This window comes from Enhydra lutris, unplaced genomic scaffold (assembly GCF_002288905.1).
Source record: "Enhydra lutris kenyoni isolate GAN:26980312 unplaced genomic scaffold, ASM228890v2 scaffoldscaffold13, whole genome shotgun sequence".
Classification (NCBI taxonomy): Eukaryota; Metazoa; Chordata; class Mammalia; order Carnivora; family Mustelidae; genus Enhydra; species Enhydra lutris.
Window position 1 is genome coordinate 17,891,522 of NW_019154097.1, and position 21,660 is coordinate 17,913,181.

The following is a 21,660-nucleotide window of genomic DNA, read 5'->3' on the forward strand; positions in this document are numbered from 1 at the left end:
GACTTTCAAATTGTAATTAGTATATTCATTTTCATGAATGATAAACTAGTCAAGGCACGATTTTAATAATTTATTTTTTTATAAACATATAATGTATTATTAGCTCCAGGAGTACAGGTCTGTGAATCGCCAGGTTTACACACTTCACAGCACTCACCATAGCACATACCCTCCCCAATGTCCATAACCCCACCACCCTCTCCCGACCCCCCTCCCCCCGGCAACCCTTGGTTTGTTTTGTGAGATTAAGACTCTCTTATGGTTTGTCTCCCTCCCGATCCCATCTTGTTTCATTTATTTTTTCCCTACCCCCCAAACCCCCCACATTGCATCTCCACTTCCTCATATCAGGGAGATCATATGATAATTGTCTTTCTCCGGTTGACTTATTTCACTAAGCATAATACCCTCTAGTTCCATCCATGTCATCGCAAATGGCAAGATTTCATTTCTTTTGATGGCTGCATAGTATTCCATTGTATATATATACTACATCTTCTTTATCCAGTCATCTGTTGATGGACATCTAGGTTCTTTCCATAGTTTGGCTATTGTGGACATTGCTGCTATAAACATTTGGGTGCATGTGCCCCTTTGGATGACTACATTTGTATCTTTGGGGTAAATACCCAGTAGTGCAATTGCTGGGTTATAGGGTAGCTCTATTTCCAACTTTTTGAGGGACCTCCATGCTGTTTTCCAGAGTGACTGCACCAGCCTGCATTCCCACCAACAGTGTAGGAGGGTTCCCCTTTCTCTGCATCCTCGCCAGCATCTGTCATTTCCTGACTTGTTAATTTTAGCCATTCTGACTGGTATAAAGTGGTATCTCATTGTGGTTTTGATTCATATTTCCCTGATGCCGAGTGATGTGGAGCACTTTTTCGTGTGTCTATTGGCCATCTGGATGTCTTCTTCACAGAAATGTCTATTCGTGTCCTCTGTCCATTTCTTGATTGGATTATTTGTTCTTTGGGTGTTGAGTTTGATAAGCTCTTTAGAGATTTTGGATACTAGCCCTTTATCTGATATGTAGTTTGCAAATATCTTCTCCCATTCTGTCAGTTGTCTTTTGGTTTTGTTAATTGTTTCCTTTGCTGTGTAAAAGCTTTTGATCTTGATGAAGTCCCAATAGTTCATTTTTGCCTCAAGGCATGATTTTTAGAGGGAACTTAACGTATTGGCTAATGTACATGGGCTCCCGAGTCTAGAGTAAACTCCTGAATTCAGAATCTGGCCCCAACACTTGGGGAATGTCAGGTAGTTTCCTTAGTCTCTTTGCGCCTCAGTTTCCCCACCTGTCCAAGGAGGTTAATAATACTTTGTATCTCATACATTGTAAAAAGGATAAACTAAGATAACATATTTAAAGCTCTTACAAGACTGTACAGAGCCGTTGCTCAGATAATAGTTATCAGTGTTAGTTCTCAGACTAATGTAACTTCTGTGTAACAGAAGTGATGATTTTAAAAACACTTGTGGAGATAATCATAGCTCTTTCATCCATGTGTCATCTTTATCTTTGAGGTAGAAGCAATCAAGTTCAATGGCAAAACAAAACAAAACAAAAACCCATCTTTTTCTTTAAAAGAGAGTTGATTTTTAACTTTGGTTCCATTAGAAGAGTAATCATAGGTTTTCAGTCTGAAATGGTAATTCCATCCCCCGTTCCACAGATCAGGAAACCTGGGACTAGAAAAATCAGTACTTTCTCCAAGTTAGCAAGGACCTCAGACATCTTGGTTCCCAGGCCAGGATATCTTCCATTACCCGACTCTTGAGTTCTCCTTTTCTCTGTGTTTCTGTTTCATAGACCAGAATGTGGAGTGCTCACATGTTTTAGCATCAGACAGATCTGGTGCTAATCCTGACTCTGCCACTTCTAGTTACATGAGGCTGGATGATTTACTCAACCTTTTCAAGTCTACTTCCTCATTTGGGAAATGGGGGCCATATTACTTACAGCATAGGGTTCTTAAAATGGACTAAGATAGCATATATGCTGTGTCTACATGAGGGCTTCTGGATAAATATTGGCTGTTGGTGGTCTTGTTGCCTGTTGTTTATGTTTACATTCTACCCAGAGAATATTGCTGGTTAGGTCTCTCAGATTTCATAAATAGAATGTCAACATTACCAACTGCTCCTCTGGTTTCCAAAGAGCATAAATCTACCTTCAATCAGCAATGTTTTACACCGGCATGTTTGGTACTTGTTAGAGATTATAACTTTGGTTTGGCCCTACTGGGACAAGTGATAAAAGAAAGCTTATTTAAGAAGCTATATGAAGATGTGCCTTTACTGGCAAAGGGGAAACGGGCTGTTTAGAGTCAACCTGCACAAAAAACATAGCATCCGCAGTATGAAAATCAAAGCAACCTTAGTGCACACCCTGGGCTTACCACATATTTAACTCCCTACAGAAATAGCAGTTTGCCAAAAAATCTTGTTGAAAATATCGATCATTCCATCATTCATTACTTTAAGGTAAATATTAAGTAAAAAATTGCTTTAAAAATTAAGTGCCTGGGTGAGGGAGGAATGGCCTCTCCTGAGAAAGTGAACTTCTGTTTCCCTCCTTGTAGTGAGAATGCCAATTTATTTTTACTTTGTTTTTTGCCCCCCCGGCACATATCTTGGAATCCACGTCATAGTATCTGTTACACTAAACCGACCAGAAGTCTCCTTTGCCCTGATACTAATGTGTTTGTTATTTCATTTACTTTACTGTCACATCATTTATTATATTCAATTCAAAACCTCTATGGAAAGAAATGGAAAATAACAAAATTGATGGATGAATACAACTCTTCCTCCAAGGTAGTAGTTCTCAAACTTCAATGCATGTCAAAAGCCTCTGCAAATCTTATGGAAAGTTATAGCTCAAGGATGCATTCCCCAGAGATTCAGATCTAATAGGTCTGTGTTAGGGCCCTCTAACAATTTCCCAAATGAACCTTACCCAAGTGGTCCATTACCACAAATTGAGAAGCACTGACTTGAGGATTTCTACTTGGAATGTCTTTATCACAAACAAAGGTTAAAATTTAAGGAAAAATCTTATCTGTAATTCATAGGATAAAAGTTAGAATAAGCTTTAAACCTATTCACTACTATATTTCTTGGAATGAGATTATTTCTAAGGATACAGAGATAAAAAGATGGCTCACTTCTGGAAAAATTTTCAAATTCAGGTGAGGAAGATGAGCATGTAAACAAGTAATTACAAAAATTAAAGTTCAACCATTTGCAATGATAGAAATACAGGGCAGGGGAGATGGTGGGAGGTCAGGGAAAGCTTCAGAGAGGTGAGGTCCATCAAGGCTTTGATTGATGAACAGCAGTTCATGGTACAGATCCTATCACAGTGATGGGGGTGGGGAGAAGCAGATTTATCATGAGAGCACAGGATGCTGCTGAGTCAGGGAGTAAAAGACAGACTAGAGAGTATGAGACAGTATCTACTGGGGAGCCATAAAAACCAGAATGAGCTGTAATTTGACTTACAGACTAACACCGAGATTATAACATGTGGTGTCCTTTCTTAGACATGGTTTTCAAATGTCATCTCTTCAGCATGGGGACTTACAGTTTAGAGGCTATGGTCCTATTTGGACATCTGGAACTCCATCTCAAAAACCACAGAAATGTTCCCAAGCCAAGCCTCTTTAGACAACCAGGATATCATGGTGTCACTTAAGCTTAAGGTTGTAGCTCCTGTTTCTCTTCCCAGTTAAAACCTCTAGTGAGCTAAAATAATAATGATGATAATAATAATGTGATAATAATCATTATTTTAAAATTTAAGAAAATCTTGTTCTTATTAAACTTCACCTACTTTAATTGCTGTCAGAGCTCAAGTACCTTCCTTCTCATGAGATTAGGTCAAAAATGTGATTTAAAAGTGAACGAAGATTTTGATAAATGTCCCATTGTTATGTAAGATGTTAATATTAGAGGATGGGTGAAAATTACTGGAAATCCTCTATACTATCTTTGCAACTCTTCTGTCACTCCAAAATGATCTCAAAATTAAACCCTTGAAAAGGAGAAACCAAGAAAGAAAGAAACCAAGAAAACCAAGAAAGGCTTCTGTCCTGGCAATTAAGCAGCTTAGCATCTCCTTCCATGAAACCCAGAATATACACTTTCTTAAAGAATGGAAAGCTTGAATCACAACTGAAGTCCAACATCTTCCTTGCCCTATGGTTAAAGTTCTAATGCCTTTTCAGAACGTTTGAGCCAAAATATTCTTATTAGTGGCTCCCACCTCCATCTAGGACTAAACTAAGAACAAGTTAACTTCGTGTGGCTCTTACCTGATTTACTTGACAAACACTTCTTGCTCATGGTCATGATTCACCATCCATATTTACAAGCTGGGAAAATGTTATTATCTCAAAGGCCACAGAAATGTTTCCAGCCCAAGCCACTTGAGAGAATCGTGATGTCACAGAGCCAGGCCAGCCTTACTTTGAAGATGCAAAGGAAGGCTGTTTGTGAGGGGGCCGTGCATGTTTTCTGAAGGAGCCTGCATTCTGACTCCCTCAGAGACGGAGCCACAGTGGATAAACCTTACGCATTGCTCTGCTTCAAAGGAAACAGAAATGTAAACAGTGGCGGCACACCAGAGTTGGGTTTCTTTGCTTTAGCTACCAAGAAGTCAGCAAAGAAAATGCAGGTATTTACTCAGGTTTATTATTATTATTGTCACATGTTCTTTTAATGACTGGAAAAGAAAAGAAGAATCAATCCAGAAACAGAGTGCCATGGAGTCTCAATATGATTACTTTTCAACAGTCCCCTGAGCCAATTTTTTAAGTAACAGGTAAAACAACTAAAATGACCCTTTTTGCTGTCTGAGGTGCTTGTCTTCTACTAGGAATCTCCAATGCAATAATTCTTAAAATACAGTGCTAGGTGAGACAAATGCAGTCTATTTAAGAATGGATTCAAATAATCTAGTATTGATTAGCCTCCATGTTTTAATAAGGTCTCAACAATGGACTTCTCTTTCTACAGAATGATTCCTCTCTTCTCAGATAAGTGAGGAATGGATTTAAGTACATGCTTTTAACACCTACAAAAAGGGTACTCAACACGATCAATATCTGGAACATAGCTCCCTAAGGCAGGTTGAAATTTAAAAATAAAATACACCTTCTTTCTTTAAAGACAGATGGAGAAATAGCTTTCATCAGTCAGGAAGATAAACATGAGCTACAAATAGCTCTGGAAAAAAAAAAATAAACAAAAGAAAGGGAGAGCTAGAAGACTTGACTTCAAAATTAGCCTCCAGTACTTTCTAGCTATGTGTTAGTCACTTTATTAACTGCTTGGTGCAAATCGTTTTATTGAAAAATGAAAAAGTCCTAGAATGGTGTCCTGACAGTACCAGATGTTCAGAGATTTCTTGAAGCTTTTGTCTATGAAGAAAATTATAAACAAACAATGCCAACCTACAAAGAGCAAGAATGTGCAATGGACACCTCTATTGAGATTTTGGTCTAGGTGGCCAGATTCCTGTTACCTTCTTGGGTCTCCTCATCCTTGCAGTCTGAAGGGATGGGACGCATCCCACAGTTCTGCCTGTTTACTCTTCTGGTCTCTTTCTTTCTTTCCACAATGTGACTTATGTGATCTCTTCTGCCAGGGAATCTTGAGGGCTTTCCCTCCTCCTATATAATACATTTCCCTTCAAATTTCTTCTCCAATCAACTAATACAGTGAATTGAATAGGAAAAACTTAATTTATCTTTCTTAAAATCAAATCATATTCACATACACACACATGTTCAAAATTGAAGAGCAAGTATAAAAACAGGTGTTGGGTATTCATGATTCATGATTTTCAATGGGATTTGACCTAACTGCATTTTTATATAAATAAAAATAAAAACATATGTAAATTTATAGTCACAGAAGTAGAATATTAGAAAAAGTCTTACTATTCTTTGAATTTGTGAGACTCTCTACATGTGTGTTAGTTTTAGTTCTGGGGGTAAATTAAGATAAGTAGGTAAGATAAGAAAGTTCAAAAGTAAGCAATCAGCATGGTGACCTGGGGCTAGTAAGCTTGGAAAAATGAAAATATTTGATGGATTTTTTGTTTTTGTTGTTCCAGTGGATAGGAACAGAAATAAGTCTTGTGGGTGGTAATTATAAGGAGACTGATTTTTGTTTGTTTTAGAATATATTCCTTTTTAACAGTATTTTAAATGGGTTGCTATGATAGTACTAAGTTCCCCATAAATCCAAGTATTCAAGAAAATGATGGATATACTGTTTAACTCAGATGTTGATTGTATCTGCAATTATTCCAATAAGAGAAGTCTCTGATTCTCTATTCTAAATGTCTTATTGAACAATTTCAAGAAAGTAGAAAAGGAAAATGAATTACTACCCAGCTCCTTGTTTAAGTATTTTCTTCTTTTCTACAAGAGACTGTGCTAAACTTTAGGGGGAGAAGAAAACATACTGAAGGTAAAGTGTGCTATACTGTTCCCTGCCTCCACCCCCCAGTGGAGATTACATATCAGTTTGGAAGACAACACTGATGCATTATACATAAAACAGTTAAATGGGAATAAAGACCATGAAGCCAGATATTTAAAAATTGATAGGTGGTAAAACAGTAGGTTTTATCTACTGAACTCTGAACTCGGAGGTCAAGAGGGATTAGAGGCTAAGCAAGCAGGATACATGGAAAAACTAGGCCTAGAACCTGACCTCGAAATGACCAACAATCTCCTAACACCGAATGAGTGTACTCAAGCTTAAGTAGGTTTTGTAGATTATTCTTGCATCATTTTCTCTAATTTAAAGTAATATTAATTGTGTGTGCATGTGTGTGAATGTGGTCCGTACTTGTATAAATATATAAGCACGTATAAATACATCTATATAGAGCTGTATATCTGCCCTTATGCCTAGAAAGAAATGTTGAGAGTCTCTACATGAAAATATAATTTCTGGTCTAACTTTTAGGCCTCCTCTTAGGAAAAGGGTAAATCGTAGGCAGTCTTTCATCTCTTGAGTTGGTTTTGTGGATCCACAGGGGAGGAAATGGGTGCATTCTTTCAAAACTTCACACTGCCCTCGATTCCAAACAAATCAAGCAAGATGAACAGTAGTAACAACAGTAAGCACAAAGGGATAGCGGAGGCAAGTCCACACGGTCTTCATAGTATACTCTCAAGTACAGTCCAGTAAAAGATCAAAGCAAAATTAAGCAAAATTGAAAGGAGACTAAGAATGTACCTGCACTTGCTCCAGTACTCAAAAAAGAGTAGTGTGTGAGGGAAGGAAAAAAAAAAAATGATGAGCGAGTAAGATTCTCAAAATTTACTAAGGACTTTGAACTTTAGTGGAAAACATTTTTGGAGATAATAGCTACCAGGGAATGAAGACACCATATTCCCAAGGAGTCCCAAGCCCATCTCAGCTACTCACAGATAGTTCCTTGGCTGGTGAAAAACAAAAATAGTAAGATTTGGAAATAAACACATTTGTGTTGAGGAACTAGGAAAACATGCTTAGCCCAAAGGCATTCAAATGCAATTTTTCAGGGCTAATCTGGCCCAAACATGGACCTTCATTTATTTTTCCTAATTAATGTCTGTGTTAGAAACCAGGGATCTCTACAGTTTCAAATATCCACATGATCAGTTTTCAGCATGAAAAAAACTAGTATCATATACCAGGCAATCTTGGGGGTATTGTTAAAAAAATAAGTAATTTTCTTTGTTTAGGTACATTTGACAGAAAATTTCTAACTATCCTTGTAACCATAAATGTATTCAATTTAACAACTTTTAAGTCGTCTTTGACCTTGAAAAAATAAAAGAGGAAGGTGCCACTGACGTGGTTGATGGAGGCAGGGAATGTTCAATCACAATAAAATTTAAAAGGGGAAATTGAAAGTTTGCTTACATTTAAGGGGATTGAGTATTAAGCACAACAATAAGGGTTTCTTACTATGAAGCCCATTAGAACAGGGAATTATGTATGAAAACTGGATTGTGGTGTTTCTGGCTCTGAACATACAGCAAAGCTCTGAGTCTCAGATTCCTCGTCTGGAAAATGGGCTGAGTAATATCAATGAGCAGGGATAGTGTGTGCAAATACCCACAACCTATGACTAGCTATGCCAATACATTCTTAGCATTCAAGGTCGTTAACAATAGCATTGCTATTTTACACTTATAAGCAAACACTACAGCGTTTGTTGGCTTGTCACAAATTTGAAGAGGAAAGGCCTACATGGACACAAACTTTCAGGGAAGAAAAACAGAGCTCCATGTGGGATCTACCTCTGATATAGTTATCATATTAAACATTTTGGAACTACTAATTTGGCAGTTGTCTCTTTTCTGGGATTTAAAAAAAATTACAAATTCTCAGTTCTGCATACCCAGTGTAGACATTTTTACATTTTACTTTGTAGCTTGCTTCACTGGTAGTTTCCTACAAGATCAGGGTTTGCTCCTCCCTGCTCTCTGAGCAGCCTCTGGGAGTGGGTATGGAGTAGAGAATCTCTGTTGGTGGTAGGCTCTGTTCTGCAGAAACCCCCTAATCCTCTGTTTACCACAACATGAGTCTATTGCCATAGAAATGATAGTTGAGATCCCAGATTCAAGCTCACTGACTTCACAGCAGGGCCTTGTAAAAGGAGAAGCCACGCTAACAAAGGGAAAACACAATTTATCAGAATAGTAGGCAGTCTGTTGCCTTGAAAGAAAGGGTAATTGTCAGCATTAAAATAAAAATGCATGAATGAGCTATGTTGTTGGGTATGCTGTAGTTTATTTTCTGTGTAGTACTGCCCGACTGAAAGTAGTAATTTGAAATTTTATGTCATTTAATAGTTTGCTTGTAAAGGTCAGCAGTTTCCCTTGATTGCATTTGTTTCTTATTGAAATAAGAAACAAACAGATTCTAATTAATCTTGTTGCACAACTGAATGTTTCTGTGGTCAAAGATTTTCCCTTTTCATGATGTGTTGTTTTTGTTTGTGTGTTTATTGTGTGTTTTTGTTTTGTCTTGTTTCTATTAATAGAAGAAAGTGAACCTGAACAAGACACTAAAGGTATTTTTTTTTTTCTTTTTGCCCTGCTTCTTTTAAAATGTCTGGTTCTATTCAACTGTTTGGTTTTGCTGACCTTATAAACAATTCTAAGTGCCGTTATTTTTTTTAGGAAATAACACGTGATGTATGGGGAATGTTGTCAGCATTTGACCAAGTGTTATTAGATGGGCTGCTTTATTTTATAATGTATTTATTGACCATTTACTTTTATTAAGTAACCTGAAAATGCAAACAAAATGACATAAATCATCATGAGAATATAAATCTCACACAGATTGGAATAGAAAGGTACCTTTTGATTGAAAGCCTTTTTTTATGGGGGGGAGGGGGATGAGGGGGTGTTACAATTTTTGGAGGAACGTAAAAATGTTAAGATGCCAGCTTAGGTTTTAATTATTACTACTCCAAGAAGACAAGTATGATGTAACTGCTTCAAACCAAACCAAATCAATCAAATTTAAATTAATTTTAATTGCCCACAGATACATACATATATGTAGTGGAATATGTTTGAGGAAAATAGCTGGAAATCAAATTTTTGGGGGGGGAACCCTACTTTGTAGAAAAAGAGTTTTTCTTCCAAGAAAGCACATTCCATCCTGATTAAGATCCAAACTTTGTGCCGTTCTAACCTAACCTTTTATGTTTTTTGGATAAGACTCACAAGTTCTCATATAATACATTTTGGCACTAGGAAGAAACCTCAGGCTGGTAGTAATCGAAATAGCACCTCCTTATCTGAGCATCCCAAATAAGGTATTTGAGATACTTTTCTATTTCTAAACATCAGGCTGCTTATGGCCAAATTTAGATAAAATCATTTCACCTGCTCCTGCATGATTCTTTTTGTTTTTATTTGCTTTCTCTTCAACTCTGTCACTGCTGTTTAGAATCAAGTAACCTAAAAAACAAAACCAAAACAAAACAAAATCCTCTTTAAGGGGCACTACAATAAAATAAAGAAAGGAACAAAATGAGAGAAAATAAAATCCATGTGAGCTCATTGTGTCCTCTGAAATAATTACTCAGAAACAGAATTTATAAGGGACTTGAAGTATTCCTCTGGTCCTACTTCCTTAACAAGAAAGGAGAGGAAACTCATCTACAGCCAAATGGCTTGTTCCTTTCGGGACTTAATTAGGATTCTCTGCCCTAGGCTCTCCATTGCACCACCACTGTAATTTCAGACTGAATAATAGCTCCACCTCCTTACCACAAATTCAAATTATCCCTTAAAATGACAATCAATAGTAAGATTTATTATGTATCTGAAAGTGCTTTGGAAAATGGAAAGAGAGAGGGAAGGAGGGAGGGATGGGTGAGAATAAGAACATAATATAATTATGTTATAAAGGACTCTGGAATCACTGGCTGCTTAAGCCCAATTTTGAAAGTACAATTCTCAACCTGCAGTTAGCGCTGTAAATTTACCCAAGAGAAATTAAAGTCCAAAACTCATGAACAAATATCATGAGAGAAAACCCAGGGATAAATAGATTGTCCATGTCTATTTCCCATGATGCAGATGAACAGTAATTTGCTTGCCCACAGGAACTGGAAAATAATGGATAAGACTAAAGAAAGAATTGCATCCTGTTTTTTCTTTAAAAATCCATACCAAAACAGTCGTAAATGTTTTCCAAATTACTAAGTAATGTCGTACCCCATCTATTAACTCGTTTATGTAACAAAAACACTTTTATGCTGTTTTGGATGCTAATAAAATGCACGACAGAGATATTCAATGAACATTTTACTTGATATGAAATATACCACATTACTTTTAAAACTGATGACCTAGAATGCATTTTCAGTTTGGGGCTACCAGCAAAGTAATGGGACTTTATTACTGAATTACATCAACGTTTATTATTACCAGTGTATTTTTATCCATGGAGGTTAGTCTGGCATTTATTTTTAATTGCAACTGGCACTGCTGTTTTCAATCTTTTACAATATGGTGGAAATTCTGTCATCCCTCCTTCACCTCTTCTGCTTGGAACTGGTAACAAATGCAGATGGGTATAAAAATACCAGTTTTATTGCTGATAAAGCTGGATTGAAAAATAAACCTTTCTACTTTTTCATCTAAGAATTAGACTAACATCTGTTTTCTCATCCTCCTAAGCCCCTCCCCACTCCTTAACCTTCCACCCCAAGTTGTAGGATGGAGAACCCCATACCCTTGTTGTATGAGGGTAGCTGGGAGAATGATGGCCCCAAGAGGGCTGAGATACTCATAACATAGACAAGTCCCTTTGTCCTGTCTCACCAATCAGAACAGTCACTCATTCATTCAGTTCATTGATTCATTCACTCATTCAACAAATATTTATTGAATGCCTGCTATGTACCATGCAGGGCTCTGTCTCCCCACCTATCAATCAGCTCGTGTTAATGAACAAAGCAAGCTCTGCCCTTGTGATGCTTACATTCCAGAGGAGGAGAGAGCCAACAAACAAACAAATTGATTATTATGACATGGTGATAAGTGCTATGAAGAACCACAAACAAGGGTAAGGGAATGTGTTGAGAAACATTTTGATAAGGAGACATCTGTGACCTTCTTTGGGGGCAGGGGGAAATTGGCAGGAAGGGTGGAAGCCATCTTTCAATACTGAAGAAAGGGGGCAAGTTCCTATTTTATCTTCTGGCAAGAATGGGGTATGCAGAAAACAGTTCCCCTTTTATTCCTGGCCTTTTCCTCTCTTCACCCACTGGACTTAACCATGTGTGTGGAGAAGCTGGGGCTGGTGTACTGAACGAAGAGCATGTAGACTGTGACCTGGTGAATGAGGGGGCACAAAACACCCACACAGGCTTGGTAAGGAGCTCCCTCAGCATCCCAGCTCCCACTCTGGGGAAGTGAAACCCATGGGTTCATTGTGATTGAAGGCGTAGTTTCAACACACCCTCACAAAGGAAACAGAATTACAAGATTTATTATTTACAAATCCCAGAAGCCAGGGTCTAGGGAGCATGCAGTGAGCCCAGGGAAGGGAAGTCCTCTGACCCCAGTCACAGAGAAGGGGACAAAGAGTGGGGTAGCAAGTGGGGGCGCCTGGGTGGCTCAGTGGGTTAAAGCCTCTGCTTTCGGCTTGGGTCATGATCCAGGGTCCTGGGATCGAGCCCCGCATCGAGCCCCGCATCGAGCCCCGCATCGGGCTCCCCGCATCGGGCTCCCCGCATCGGGCTCCCCGCATCCAGGCTCATCCAGGTTCTTTGCTTGGCAAGGAGCCTGCTTCCCTTCCCCTCTCTCTGCCTGCCTCTCTCCGTATTTGTGATCTCTCTCTGTCAAATAAATGAATAAAATCTTTAAAAAAAAAAAAAGAGTGAGGTAGCAATAACCTATACTTATAGGAGATTGGGATGCAGGATACTAACTTCTCTCAGGCCTCACTCTAAGTGGTTATTTTAAAAGTTGCCCAAGAAAAGCAAAGCGGGAGCTTACAATGGACATCCTACACTCAATTCCTTATCTAAATGTCTAGACTCTGGATGTGGTAGGGTTATCATACCGTAAAATGCCAAGGCAGCAACTCAAAAACACAAAGTCGTTTTTTCAAAAGGTGTTTTTCTCACCACACAATCAAACCCTGGCTCAGCCAAAGGTCTATCTGCCCTTTTGGAGGAGACCAGAAGTTTATTAGCACAGTCACACCTTCAGGAAGCCACTGCAAATGCCAATACTGCTCCTTTATGTACCATCCTGTGCCCCACTGGACACCCCCCCCACCCCCGCCCCAGAAGGTTCTGATATGGGACAGAGCAATATATTAGGCAAATTCACTGCAAGGCCATGTTGCATCTATTTTATTTACCATCTCCCATTATGCATAGCTGTGTTGTGCAATACAGATCATGAAAAGTTCTGCAGTGAGTCCAAATGATATTCCAAATAATATAATGCTAGCCAAAAGGGGGGGGGGAAGCTGTAAATTAGAACAAAATAAATCCTCCCTTATTACTGCATTTCCAGGAAGATTTTACAGTCCCCAAATGAAAACTCTTGCCTCTATAAATTAAAGCAGAAACAGTGTCTAGATTTTACTCTTCTCCAATTTCTTAGTCTTCTTCACTTTAGCCAGAAGGCTGTCATTCAGATTCAAGGGTACAGAGTTCTCCACAGCAGCTGCTAGCTACACTTTTCCAGTACCTATGGGATTAAAATAATCCTACTCCCAATCTCTAAAAGATCCTGCTTTTTTCAGATTCTGAGAGGAAGTGGGACCCGTAAGATGATGAGTACAGTAGCCCCACACTCAAAAAATGTAGGACACACAAGTATAGTCTCAACCCTGAAAAGTTCTTTCAACCAAATCATGAAAGTGGACTCAGCTATGTTGTGCAACCGAGATCTCCATCACTGTTGCCAGAAGACATTAGAAAAGGAGAAAATACCTGAGAGCGGTCAGTCTCTGTCAGTTGTCAAGAGTGCACAACCTGTGAGCTTAGACTGACTTGGGAGAAATTTCCCATCAGGTGGTCAGATGGGTCACCATGTGTCACTCTGGTAAATCTGGAAAAAGTGTGCACTGCCTCCTCACTGGCTGGTCTGTTTGAGAAATTCAGAATTTCCAGGGAGGAGAGCCTCAGTCACTTAGTCTTGATAGACACTTCCTTCAGACTCATTCATTACGCGACTTTTTATTTCCTATTTCACCTTGGAGCTCAGCTTTTCTGGAACTTCAGTCAAGGGACAGGCTTCACTCCCTCTTTAAGGTGGCATTTTTATCCCTGACTAGCAGGACTGGCTCCATAATTTGTAGGCCAGGTGCAAATGACAATGATTTTAATTCAAAAATCACGAGTAACTTCAAGAGAAGAACAGCAGACCGTTGAGCCAAGTATGAGCACCTCTTAGCACGGTGCCCTATGAGACCACACAGGGCCACTCACTCTTGGAGGCAAGCCTGCTGACCGCTACAGCTACTGCCACTCACTCTGCTAAGAAATTTCTCAGGCTGTATGCATCACCTGCTAGGGAAAGTTTTCGAACATTCTATTTCAACTTGGAGTCATTCCTCATAGAATTTTGATGTAAAACAGTTGTAGGGGGACACCGGGGTGCCTCAGTTAGTGGAGTGTCTGCCTTCAACCCTGATCCCGGAGTCCTGGGATCAAGCCCACAAAGGGCTCCCTGCTCAGCGGGGAGCCTGCTTCTCCCTCTGCCGCTCCCCCTCTTGTGTTCTCTCTCTCTCTCTCTGACAAATAAATAAATATAATCTTTAATTTTTTAAAAAAAAGACTGTTGTCGATATTTCTGAGGCACTTAGGACCAATGTCTCTGCCAAATTTTCCTCCTCAGAGCCTTACTTTTCTTCAGTTTGGGGGTTTTCTAAAACTTGATGCTATTTAAGTGGTGGAAGAAGTGTGTGTCTCACCACATGTTTTCTGGAGCTGTTGGGTTAGGCTCCACAGCAATTTTTCAAGATGTTATTATAAAACTTTCAATCTCACAAAAAAAGTAGATATAGTACTATAGTGAACTCCCACATCCCATGACCCTCCAGCAGCAATGATCAAGAGTCTACCAATTTTGTTTCCTCAGTTCTACTACTATGTTATTGTTGCTGGTTTCTTTTAAAGCAAATCCCAGACATTAGTTCAATCAACCAACCAATATATACGTTAGTTTAAGGATTTAAAAAAAAAAAAACATAATCACATTATCATGTTCATTACTCCACCCATCCCCAATTAGCACTAATTTCTTATACCATTTACTACCAGGACTGTGCAATTTTTATCCAGTTACCTCAAAATATCTTTCTACATCTGATCTGTTGAATAAGAATCCAAACAAGATATACACCTTTCATTTGGGGTTATGCCTCTTAAGTCTTTATAACTCTACAATAATTCCCCCATACAAGTTATTTATTCAGAAAACTAAATAATTTGCCCTACTGAATTGTCTATATTCTGGACTGGAATGAATTGCATCCCTGTAACATTGTTTAATCTATTCCTTAACCTCTGTTCTTTTGTAGGTTGATTAGACCACAGGACTTTTTAAAAGCAGGCTCATTTTGTTTGGGGGGGCAGATTCAGTTGTATTTTAAACATTTGGTGTATTTTTTTTAACCACCTGTTGCCTTAAAGATGGACCCCTCTTTGCTTTTCCTTTCTTCTGGCTTTTGTGCCCAACTCTATTTCTGACATGCTCTGCTAGACTCCATCTCTTAGAGTCCTCAATATCAAAAACGGGAAGTTGAATTAATCTGTACCTGCAAATCTAAAATTAGAAACTGCAAAAAGAATTCAGTTGTCACATCATATCTTCCCTGAACTTTCTCTCAGTTAATCAGCAGGGATTCAGTCTCAAAATATTAGTTACCTATTCTCCTGCTCACGCTTGGCCTAAAATATTTTTCTTTTTGGCCCAAAGGGCTCATCTCATTCTTTCAAAAGCTTGACAAATATTTTCTGTCCTCCCTCTATGATACAGTTGAAGATAAAAAGCATTATTTCCTTAATTCAATTAAATACTATTACTTTGGTCAGGCACTCCTTCTAGGTACTGAACAAAACAGGCTTGGTTTTTGGTTGCCAAAAACTTATAATCTACGGGAGTAGGGGAGAGGTAGACAATAGACAAATAAAAAATAACTTCAGATAGTGGTAAGGTCTGTAAAGACAATAAAACGCAATGATGAAAAGTAAATGGGGGGGCAGGTTATACCTTCTATTGGGTGGTCAAGGAAGGCTCTTCTGAGGAAATGCCACTTAACCAGAGAGAGGATGATAAAAGGAACATGCCACATAAAGATCTGGGAGATGAGTGTTCTAGGCTGAGGGAAAGCATGGACAAGCTCCTAAGGAAGGAATGAAGTTAGACTGACCTAGAGTGGTGAGAAACACAGGGTTCTAGAATAAATGGCTTAGAAGCCAGGGCATGGCATTTGGTATTATACTTAATACAGAGGAATGTGGAAGGAATTTACACAAGAGAACACAATTCGATTTCCATTTTTTAAAAGACCACTCTAGGGGCACTTGGGTGGCTCAGTCGTTAAGCATCTGGCTCAGGTTATGATCCCAGAGTCCTGGAATGGAGCCCCACACTGGGCTCCCTGCTCAGCTGGGAGCCTGCTTCTTCCTCTCCCTCTGCTGTTGCCCCTGCCTGTGCTCTTTCTTCCTTTGTGTCAAATAAACGAATAAAATCTTTAAAATGAATAAATAAAAGATCACTCCAGCTTGAGCATTCGCTATAGGAGTCACTCACCACTTCTGTTTTCCTAACAGTTTTTGCCAGAATCCTGCGGGCTCCTGAATCCCACAATGTCACATTTGGCTCCTTTGTGACCCTGCGCTGTACAGCAACAGGCATCCCTGTCCCCTCCATCACCTGGATTGAAAACGGAAATGCTGTGAGTGCCACCTGTATGGGGACTTGTCTGGGGGAAGACTCACTGGAGAGGAATTTCAGGATAGACCACATATTTGTGACAGTACCTTGACCTCTGTCATTGGTCCCACCTGTACCTCCATTTTTCAAAGCCTTCTAGGATTTTCGTCCTAGAAGTCACTGCCCTCGAAACTGAGCTCCGTGGGTTTGCTTCTTTCTTTGTATCGTAACAGAAGAGTAGAAAATCAATTGCTTTTGTATAAAAGGGAAGAGGTCATAATTCCTTCCCATACAGGTAAATAATTCACACAAACCTCACCAGCTTAAGAATTAGTTCACTGGAGCTGGAGGCTACTTTGATGAAAACCAATTCAGAATTAGAATCCCTAACTATCAATTCAACATTCTTTCATTTTTTATACTGATAATAATAACCATCATACATTAAGTGGTTACTATGTGCCAGGCTCTCTTCTAAGCACTTTTACGTATAAACATTCATTTACTCATTCTACAAACATCTACTGATTATCTCCTGGGTATCAGGCACTATTCTAGGCATTACGGGTACAAGAGCAAACAAAATAAGCGAAATAAGTCAGTTAGAGAAAGACAAATACCATACGATTTCACTCATATGTGGAATTTAAGAAACAAAATAGATGAATATAGGGGAAGGGAATGAAAAATAAGAGGAAAGTGAAGAGGGAGGCAAACCATAAGAGACAGTGAACTCTAGGAAACAAACTGAGGGTTGCTGGAAAGAGGTGAGTGGGGGATGGAGTTACTGGGTGATGGGCATTAAGGAGGGCATTTGATGTCACGAGCACTGGCTGTTATATGCAACGGATGAATCACTAATTCTACCTCTGAAACAAATAAAAAAATAAAGTATTATTTTCAAAAGCAAAACAAGTGAAGTTCCCTGCTCTCGAAGAGCTTACATTATGATGGGGGAAGACAAACAATAAAATATAATAGGAAAATATTCTATGCAGACAGTGTCAAATACTGGACAAAAATAAAGCAGGGAAATGAGACAGAATGTGAAACCTTATAAGAAAGATTCCATTCTCAACAGAGTGGTCAAGAAAGCCCCATTTAAGTGAAGACATTTGAGCTATGATCTGAAGGAGCTGAGGAGGAGGCTGTGTAAATAACTATGGGAAGAAAACTGAGGAAAGTCTCTAAGAGAAAGTCGCACAAGGTATGGCAGAGGAATAGCAAGAAGGTCAGTGTGACCAGAGGTGAGTGAGCGAAAAGGAAAGAAGGAGTGAATTCAGGAGTAATGGATCATATTAGCTTATGCAAAGCACTGAAACAACTTCAGCTCTTATTTGAGTGAGATGGGATGCCATGTTAGGTCTCCTTCTGTTATCTGTTTTCCTACTGACTCTTGTTCATTGTGCTTTGTTTCCTTGTATGCCTTGTTATCTTTGACTACCTGCTATTCACTGTTTTGCAGGGGGAAAAAAAGTTCAGGGATTAATTGGAGATCTAGATAAAGGTACTTCTCTCATAAAGAATTTTTGTTTATTTTTGCCAAGGACCAGAGGCAACTGCTTATTTTGGACCATCTTAAACCTAGTTCAAGGTTTGACACTCCTTGGTCATCCCAGATAATTGTAACACAGTCTGCAATTCTGCGTGGGCTATTTCACTTATAGTTCACACTGATAACTCTCTGACAGCTGATTCTTTGAGATTTTGATTTGTTGTACCTCTTACAACTTCTCATCTTTAGGGAACCTGAGTTTTGATTTCTGTCTGCTCACTTCTCAAAGGAAACAAATTTTTCTCAGTTGGAAAAATGTCTTAGGGAGAATAAAAACTTCTATATTTGTTATACCTGGTAGAAATATTTTTCCAGAATTTTAATTTTTTTCAGTGTGAGAGTTGGTTTGATAACCCAGCTAACCAGGATCTGAAATAAGAATCTTTCATGGATTATCACCATAATTATTTTTTATAGACTTTAACCACTGTCTGTTTGGTTTGCATTTGATCCCTAGTTTCTGATACTCTTTATGAGGTTAAAGATGTTTATTTTAATCTTAACAAAATGTTTTTTAACATAAACATATGTTAAATTCTATAAAATGCCTTGTCATTAATTATTTTAACATACAATTTTTCATTTTAAATTGGAAAGTTTCCTTTTCATTCTTTAAAAACGTTGCTCCTTTTTTTGTTTGTGTCATTTCACTTTGCAGTTTTCTTTATGATTATTGCATCTATTTTCAAAAATGGGAATAGTCCAGTTTTGGGGGGCTATCATCCCCAGGTTTTGTTAACAATATTATGCCAGGCCTATAGAATCAACTGGCAAGTTGATGTACTTTCCTATGATACAGAACTCAAAGGGAGGAACTTGAGATGCAAATCTCTCTTAAACACAGGGACATTTTCCTCTATTATATCCTTAATAATTGCTTCTCTCTTCTCTAAATTTTTTTCTATGCAGAGCATAAAGATTAGGAAGAATGTAGTTGTAACAGAAGTTCATCAGACCTCTATTAAATAAATTTACTTTAAAACTACAATCTTTCTAATCTTGATGCTCTACATATTTTTGTGGATGGACAGAGGGAGTCCTATGTAACCTGTCAACTTTTTCTCAGGCTCTACTGCCTACCATAAATGTCCCCCACAAGAACCCACTGAAGAAAATCTTATTCAGAGGCTCTAGCCCATGGACAGATGCCTCAGTCTAATGCTGTATGTACACATAACAGTTCATAACATTCTTCTGCTACTTTTTTAACTCTCTCAAAATCTGCTCCTACTTATAGCCTTGTTATCTGAACTCTGGAATTTTCCATGACCCTATAGGGACAATTTATCCATTCTTCTCTCAGGGAAATTCAAGGTTTCAGCGACTTGGTTGATATTAATTTTTCTATCAACTCAGCCACATCTCTTTGTATCTTCTAGGAATTGCTGAAAATTTCTGCCCCTTTAATTATGATACCCTTCTACCTTTCTAGAAATTTGTTTTTTCCTAATTTTAGGTTTGCTTTATCTTTTGGGATTTCAGGTAGAAAAAGGAGAGCTAAACATGTGGGCTGAGATCATCTTTGTGACTCAGATCCTGAGCAGGCACGACTTGTAATGTAATACAACCTCATTTAGTATCTTCTGTTTCTTGTAAGTCTCTTCAGAAGGGCAGGTTCTTTTCTCATTGGCACCTACCCCAAGCAGGCTCTCTGTTTCAGTTCTTTTAGGTGATCTTACATCACTAACACTATCCCAATTTAGTAATTCTGAGGGCCTAACCCTAAGTAATAACCACAGTTTCCAACTGCAATTCACAGATGGGACCTTTCTTTTCTTTTCTTAAGATTTTATTTTTAAGTAATCTCTCTACCCTATGCGGGGCTCAAACTCACCACACTTGCACACTCTACAGACAAGCTAGGCTCCCTTTCTTAAGATGACTACATGCATCCACCTGCCTTCCACAAGTCCTGCAGTTAGCTGCTTCTCTCACCCTCACTCATTCACTCTTCCCCCACTTCCTAACTGCTATTTAAGACTCCTACAGATTTGGGGTTGGAAGAAGTGAGGAGCAGTAACTGAAGTGGAAAAGTTCTAATTTAACTGATACTCTTTGAGGTTGGCTTTCCATCACTGTGCCTGACAAGTATTTAAGACAACTCTTTCCATCACAGACACATTCAAGATTCTTGAGAAATCAAGGGATATTCAAGATGACCTCAGTGACTCATTTTCCTCAGGGCAGCCATCTCCCTCTTAGCCCCCAATTTGTTAGTTGATGGGAAGTCTTTCTGTTGGGGTCCCATCAATGCCCCAAAGAGATCTTTGGGGGAAGACTGAAAATAACTCCAATCCAGGTCTTCTATAGAACCTGTATATCCATAAACTCTTAGATCCAGACCACTGAACAGAGCTACCCCTTCTTTGCTTCTTCCATTGGAGCTACTAGGCAGCCTGCTCTCCTTTCAGATTTTACAGGTGTGTATCAGATACATCTCTGCTGTGTCAACAAATTGCAGGTGTGTCAGGGTCCCCAAGAACACCCTCAAGTTTGATGACTCACTAGAAGGACTCGAAGAACTCAGAAAAGCCCTTATCCTTATGGTTATATTTTATTACAGCGAAAGGATACAGACTAAACTCAACAGTGGGTAGTCAGTTGTTCTCTCCCTGTGGAGAGCACCTAATTCTCCAGCAATGATGGCAACATGTATGATGTCTTGTACTCAGGAAGCTCACCCAGCCATGGTGTCCAGAGTTTTTCCCAAGGATCAGTTACAAAAGCATAGAGGGTTCACATGAATGACCTTAGCTAGTCTCCAACCTTTCCAAAGGTCAAACTGATACAGTATAGCCTAGAGTCCCTGCTGAACAAAAAGAGCTATTCACCATAATTTGCACTGTAACATAAACTATCTGGCATGGCTCATGGTCTCAGATATACAAAGACACTCTTATGAGGCAGGATTTTCCAAGGGATGAGAGATTATCTCTTAGAAACAAGTCAAAGGCCAGTTCTTTCCTTCAAATGTGCAGAGTTTGAGCACCTCAAGTCCACTTTACAGTTAACCCTTTACCACACAGCAGGGGACATATGCCAGCCCTTCAGTGGTCCTTCATACCTTAAGGAGAGGGGATGCTTTCTGAACCAGTCCCTTGGGTTGGGTGAAGATGGTTCTCACTACAGCTAAACAACTCAAACCTTGGTGAGTCATCTAAGGGGTTCTTGGCTATTTGTACTTTTCATGTCCTCTGGGATAGTCTCTCTCCAGCTTTTTAGGATCTTGGTTGCAGTGTCCATATGTTGTTGCATTACAGTATATTAACAGCAGCATTTTAAAGTCAAAGGAGTGTTGTAAATGAGGAGAAAAAAAGAAAGAGAAGAAAAGCAGGTGAGGAAGGTGAAGAGCCGTAGGATGCTAGACATGGGAAGGGAAGAAGGGTGGGGAGAGAAGTGGGTGGGAAACAAAGCACATCCCTATGTGAAATTCTGGTGAATGTTGTGTACCAGGTAAAAGGTGCCAAATTCTTAGGCTACCTCAACTACTGAAGAGGGTCATCCTACAAGAGCAGTCTCTTAGGGGCTTAAATTCATTTATTATTTTTGTTTTCACTATTGTTTGTGCTGAAGGTTTTTTTTCTGATATTTGAACAAAATTATTTTCTCATAATTTGTGTGTCTACCATGCATCTAAGTGCCTACCATGCATCCTTCAAAATAGAG

At 38.9% G+C, this 21,660-nt stretch overlaps 1 protein-coding gene across 3 annotated transcripts in view; it reads left to right on the forward strand.

The window, feature by feature from the left end:
* LOC111146122 (muscle associated receptor tyrosine kinase) overlaps positions 1–21,660 on the forward strand; it is an 89,578-nt gene that overhangs the window by 30,363 nt on the left and 37,555 nt on the right. For 2 of the 3 annotated variants that reach the window (XM_022501520.1, XM_022501522.1), the window contains exon 6: positions 16,337–16,461. In XM_022501520.1, coding sequence (XP_022357228.1) covers positions 16,337–16,461 — 125 coding nt within the window. Of the gene's footprint in view, positions 1–9,058; positions 9,089–16,336; positions 16,462–21,660 lie in introns of all 3 variants that reach the window. The other variant, XM_022501521.1, reaches the window with a different exon arrangement.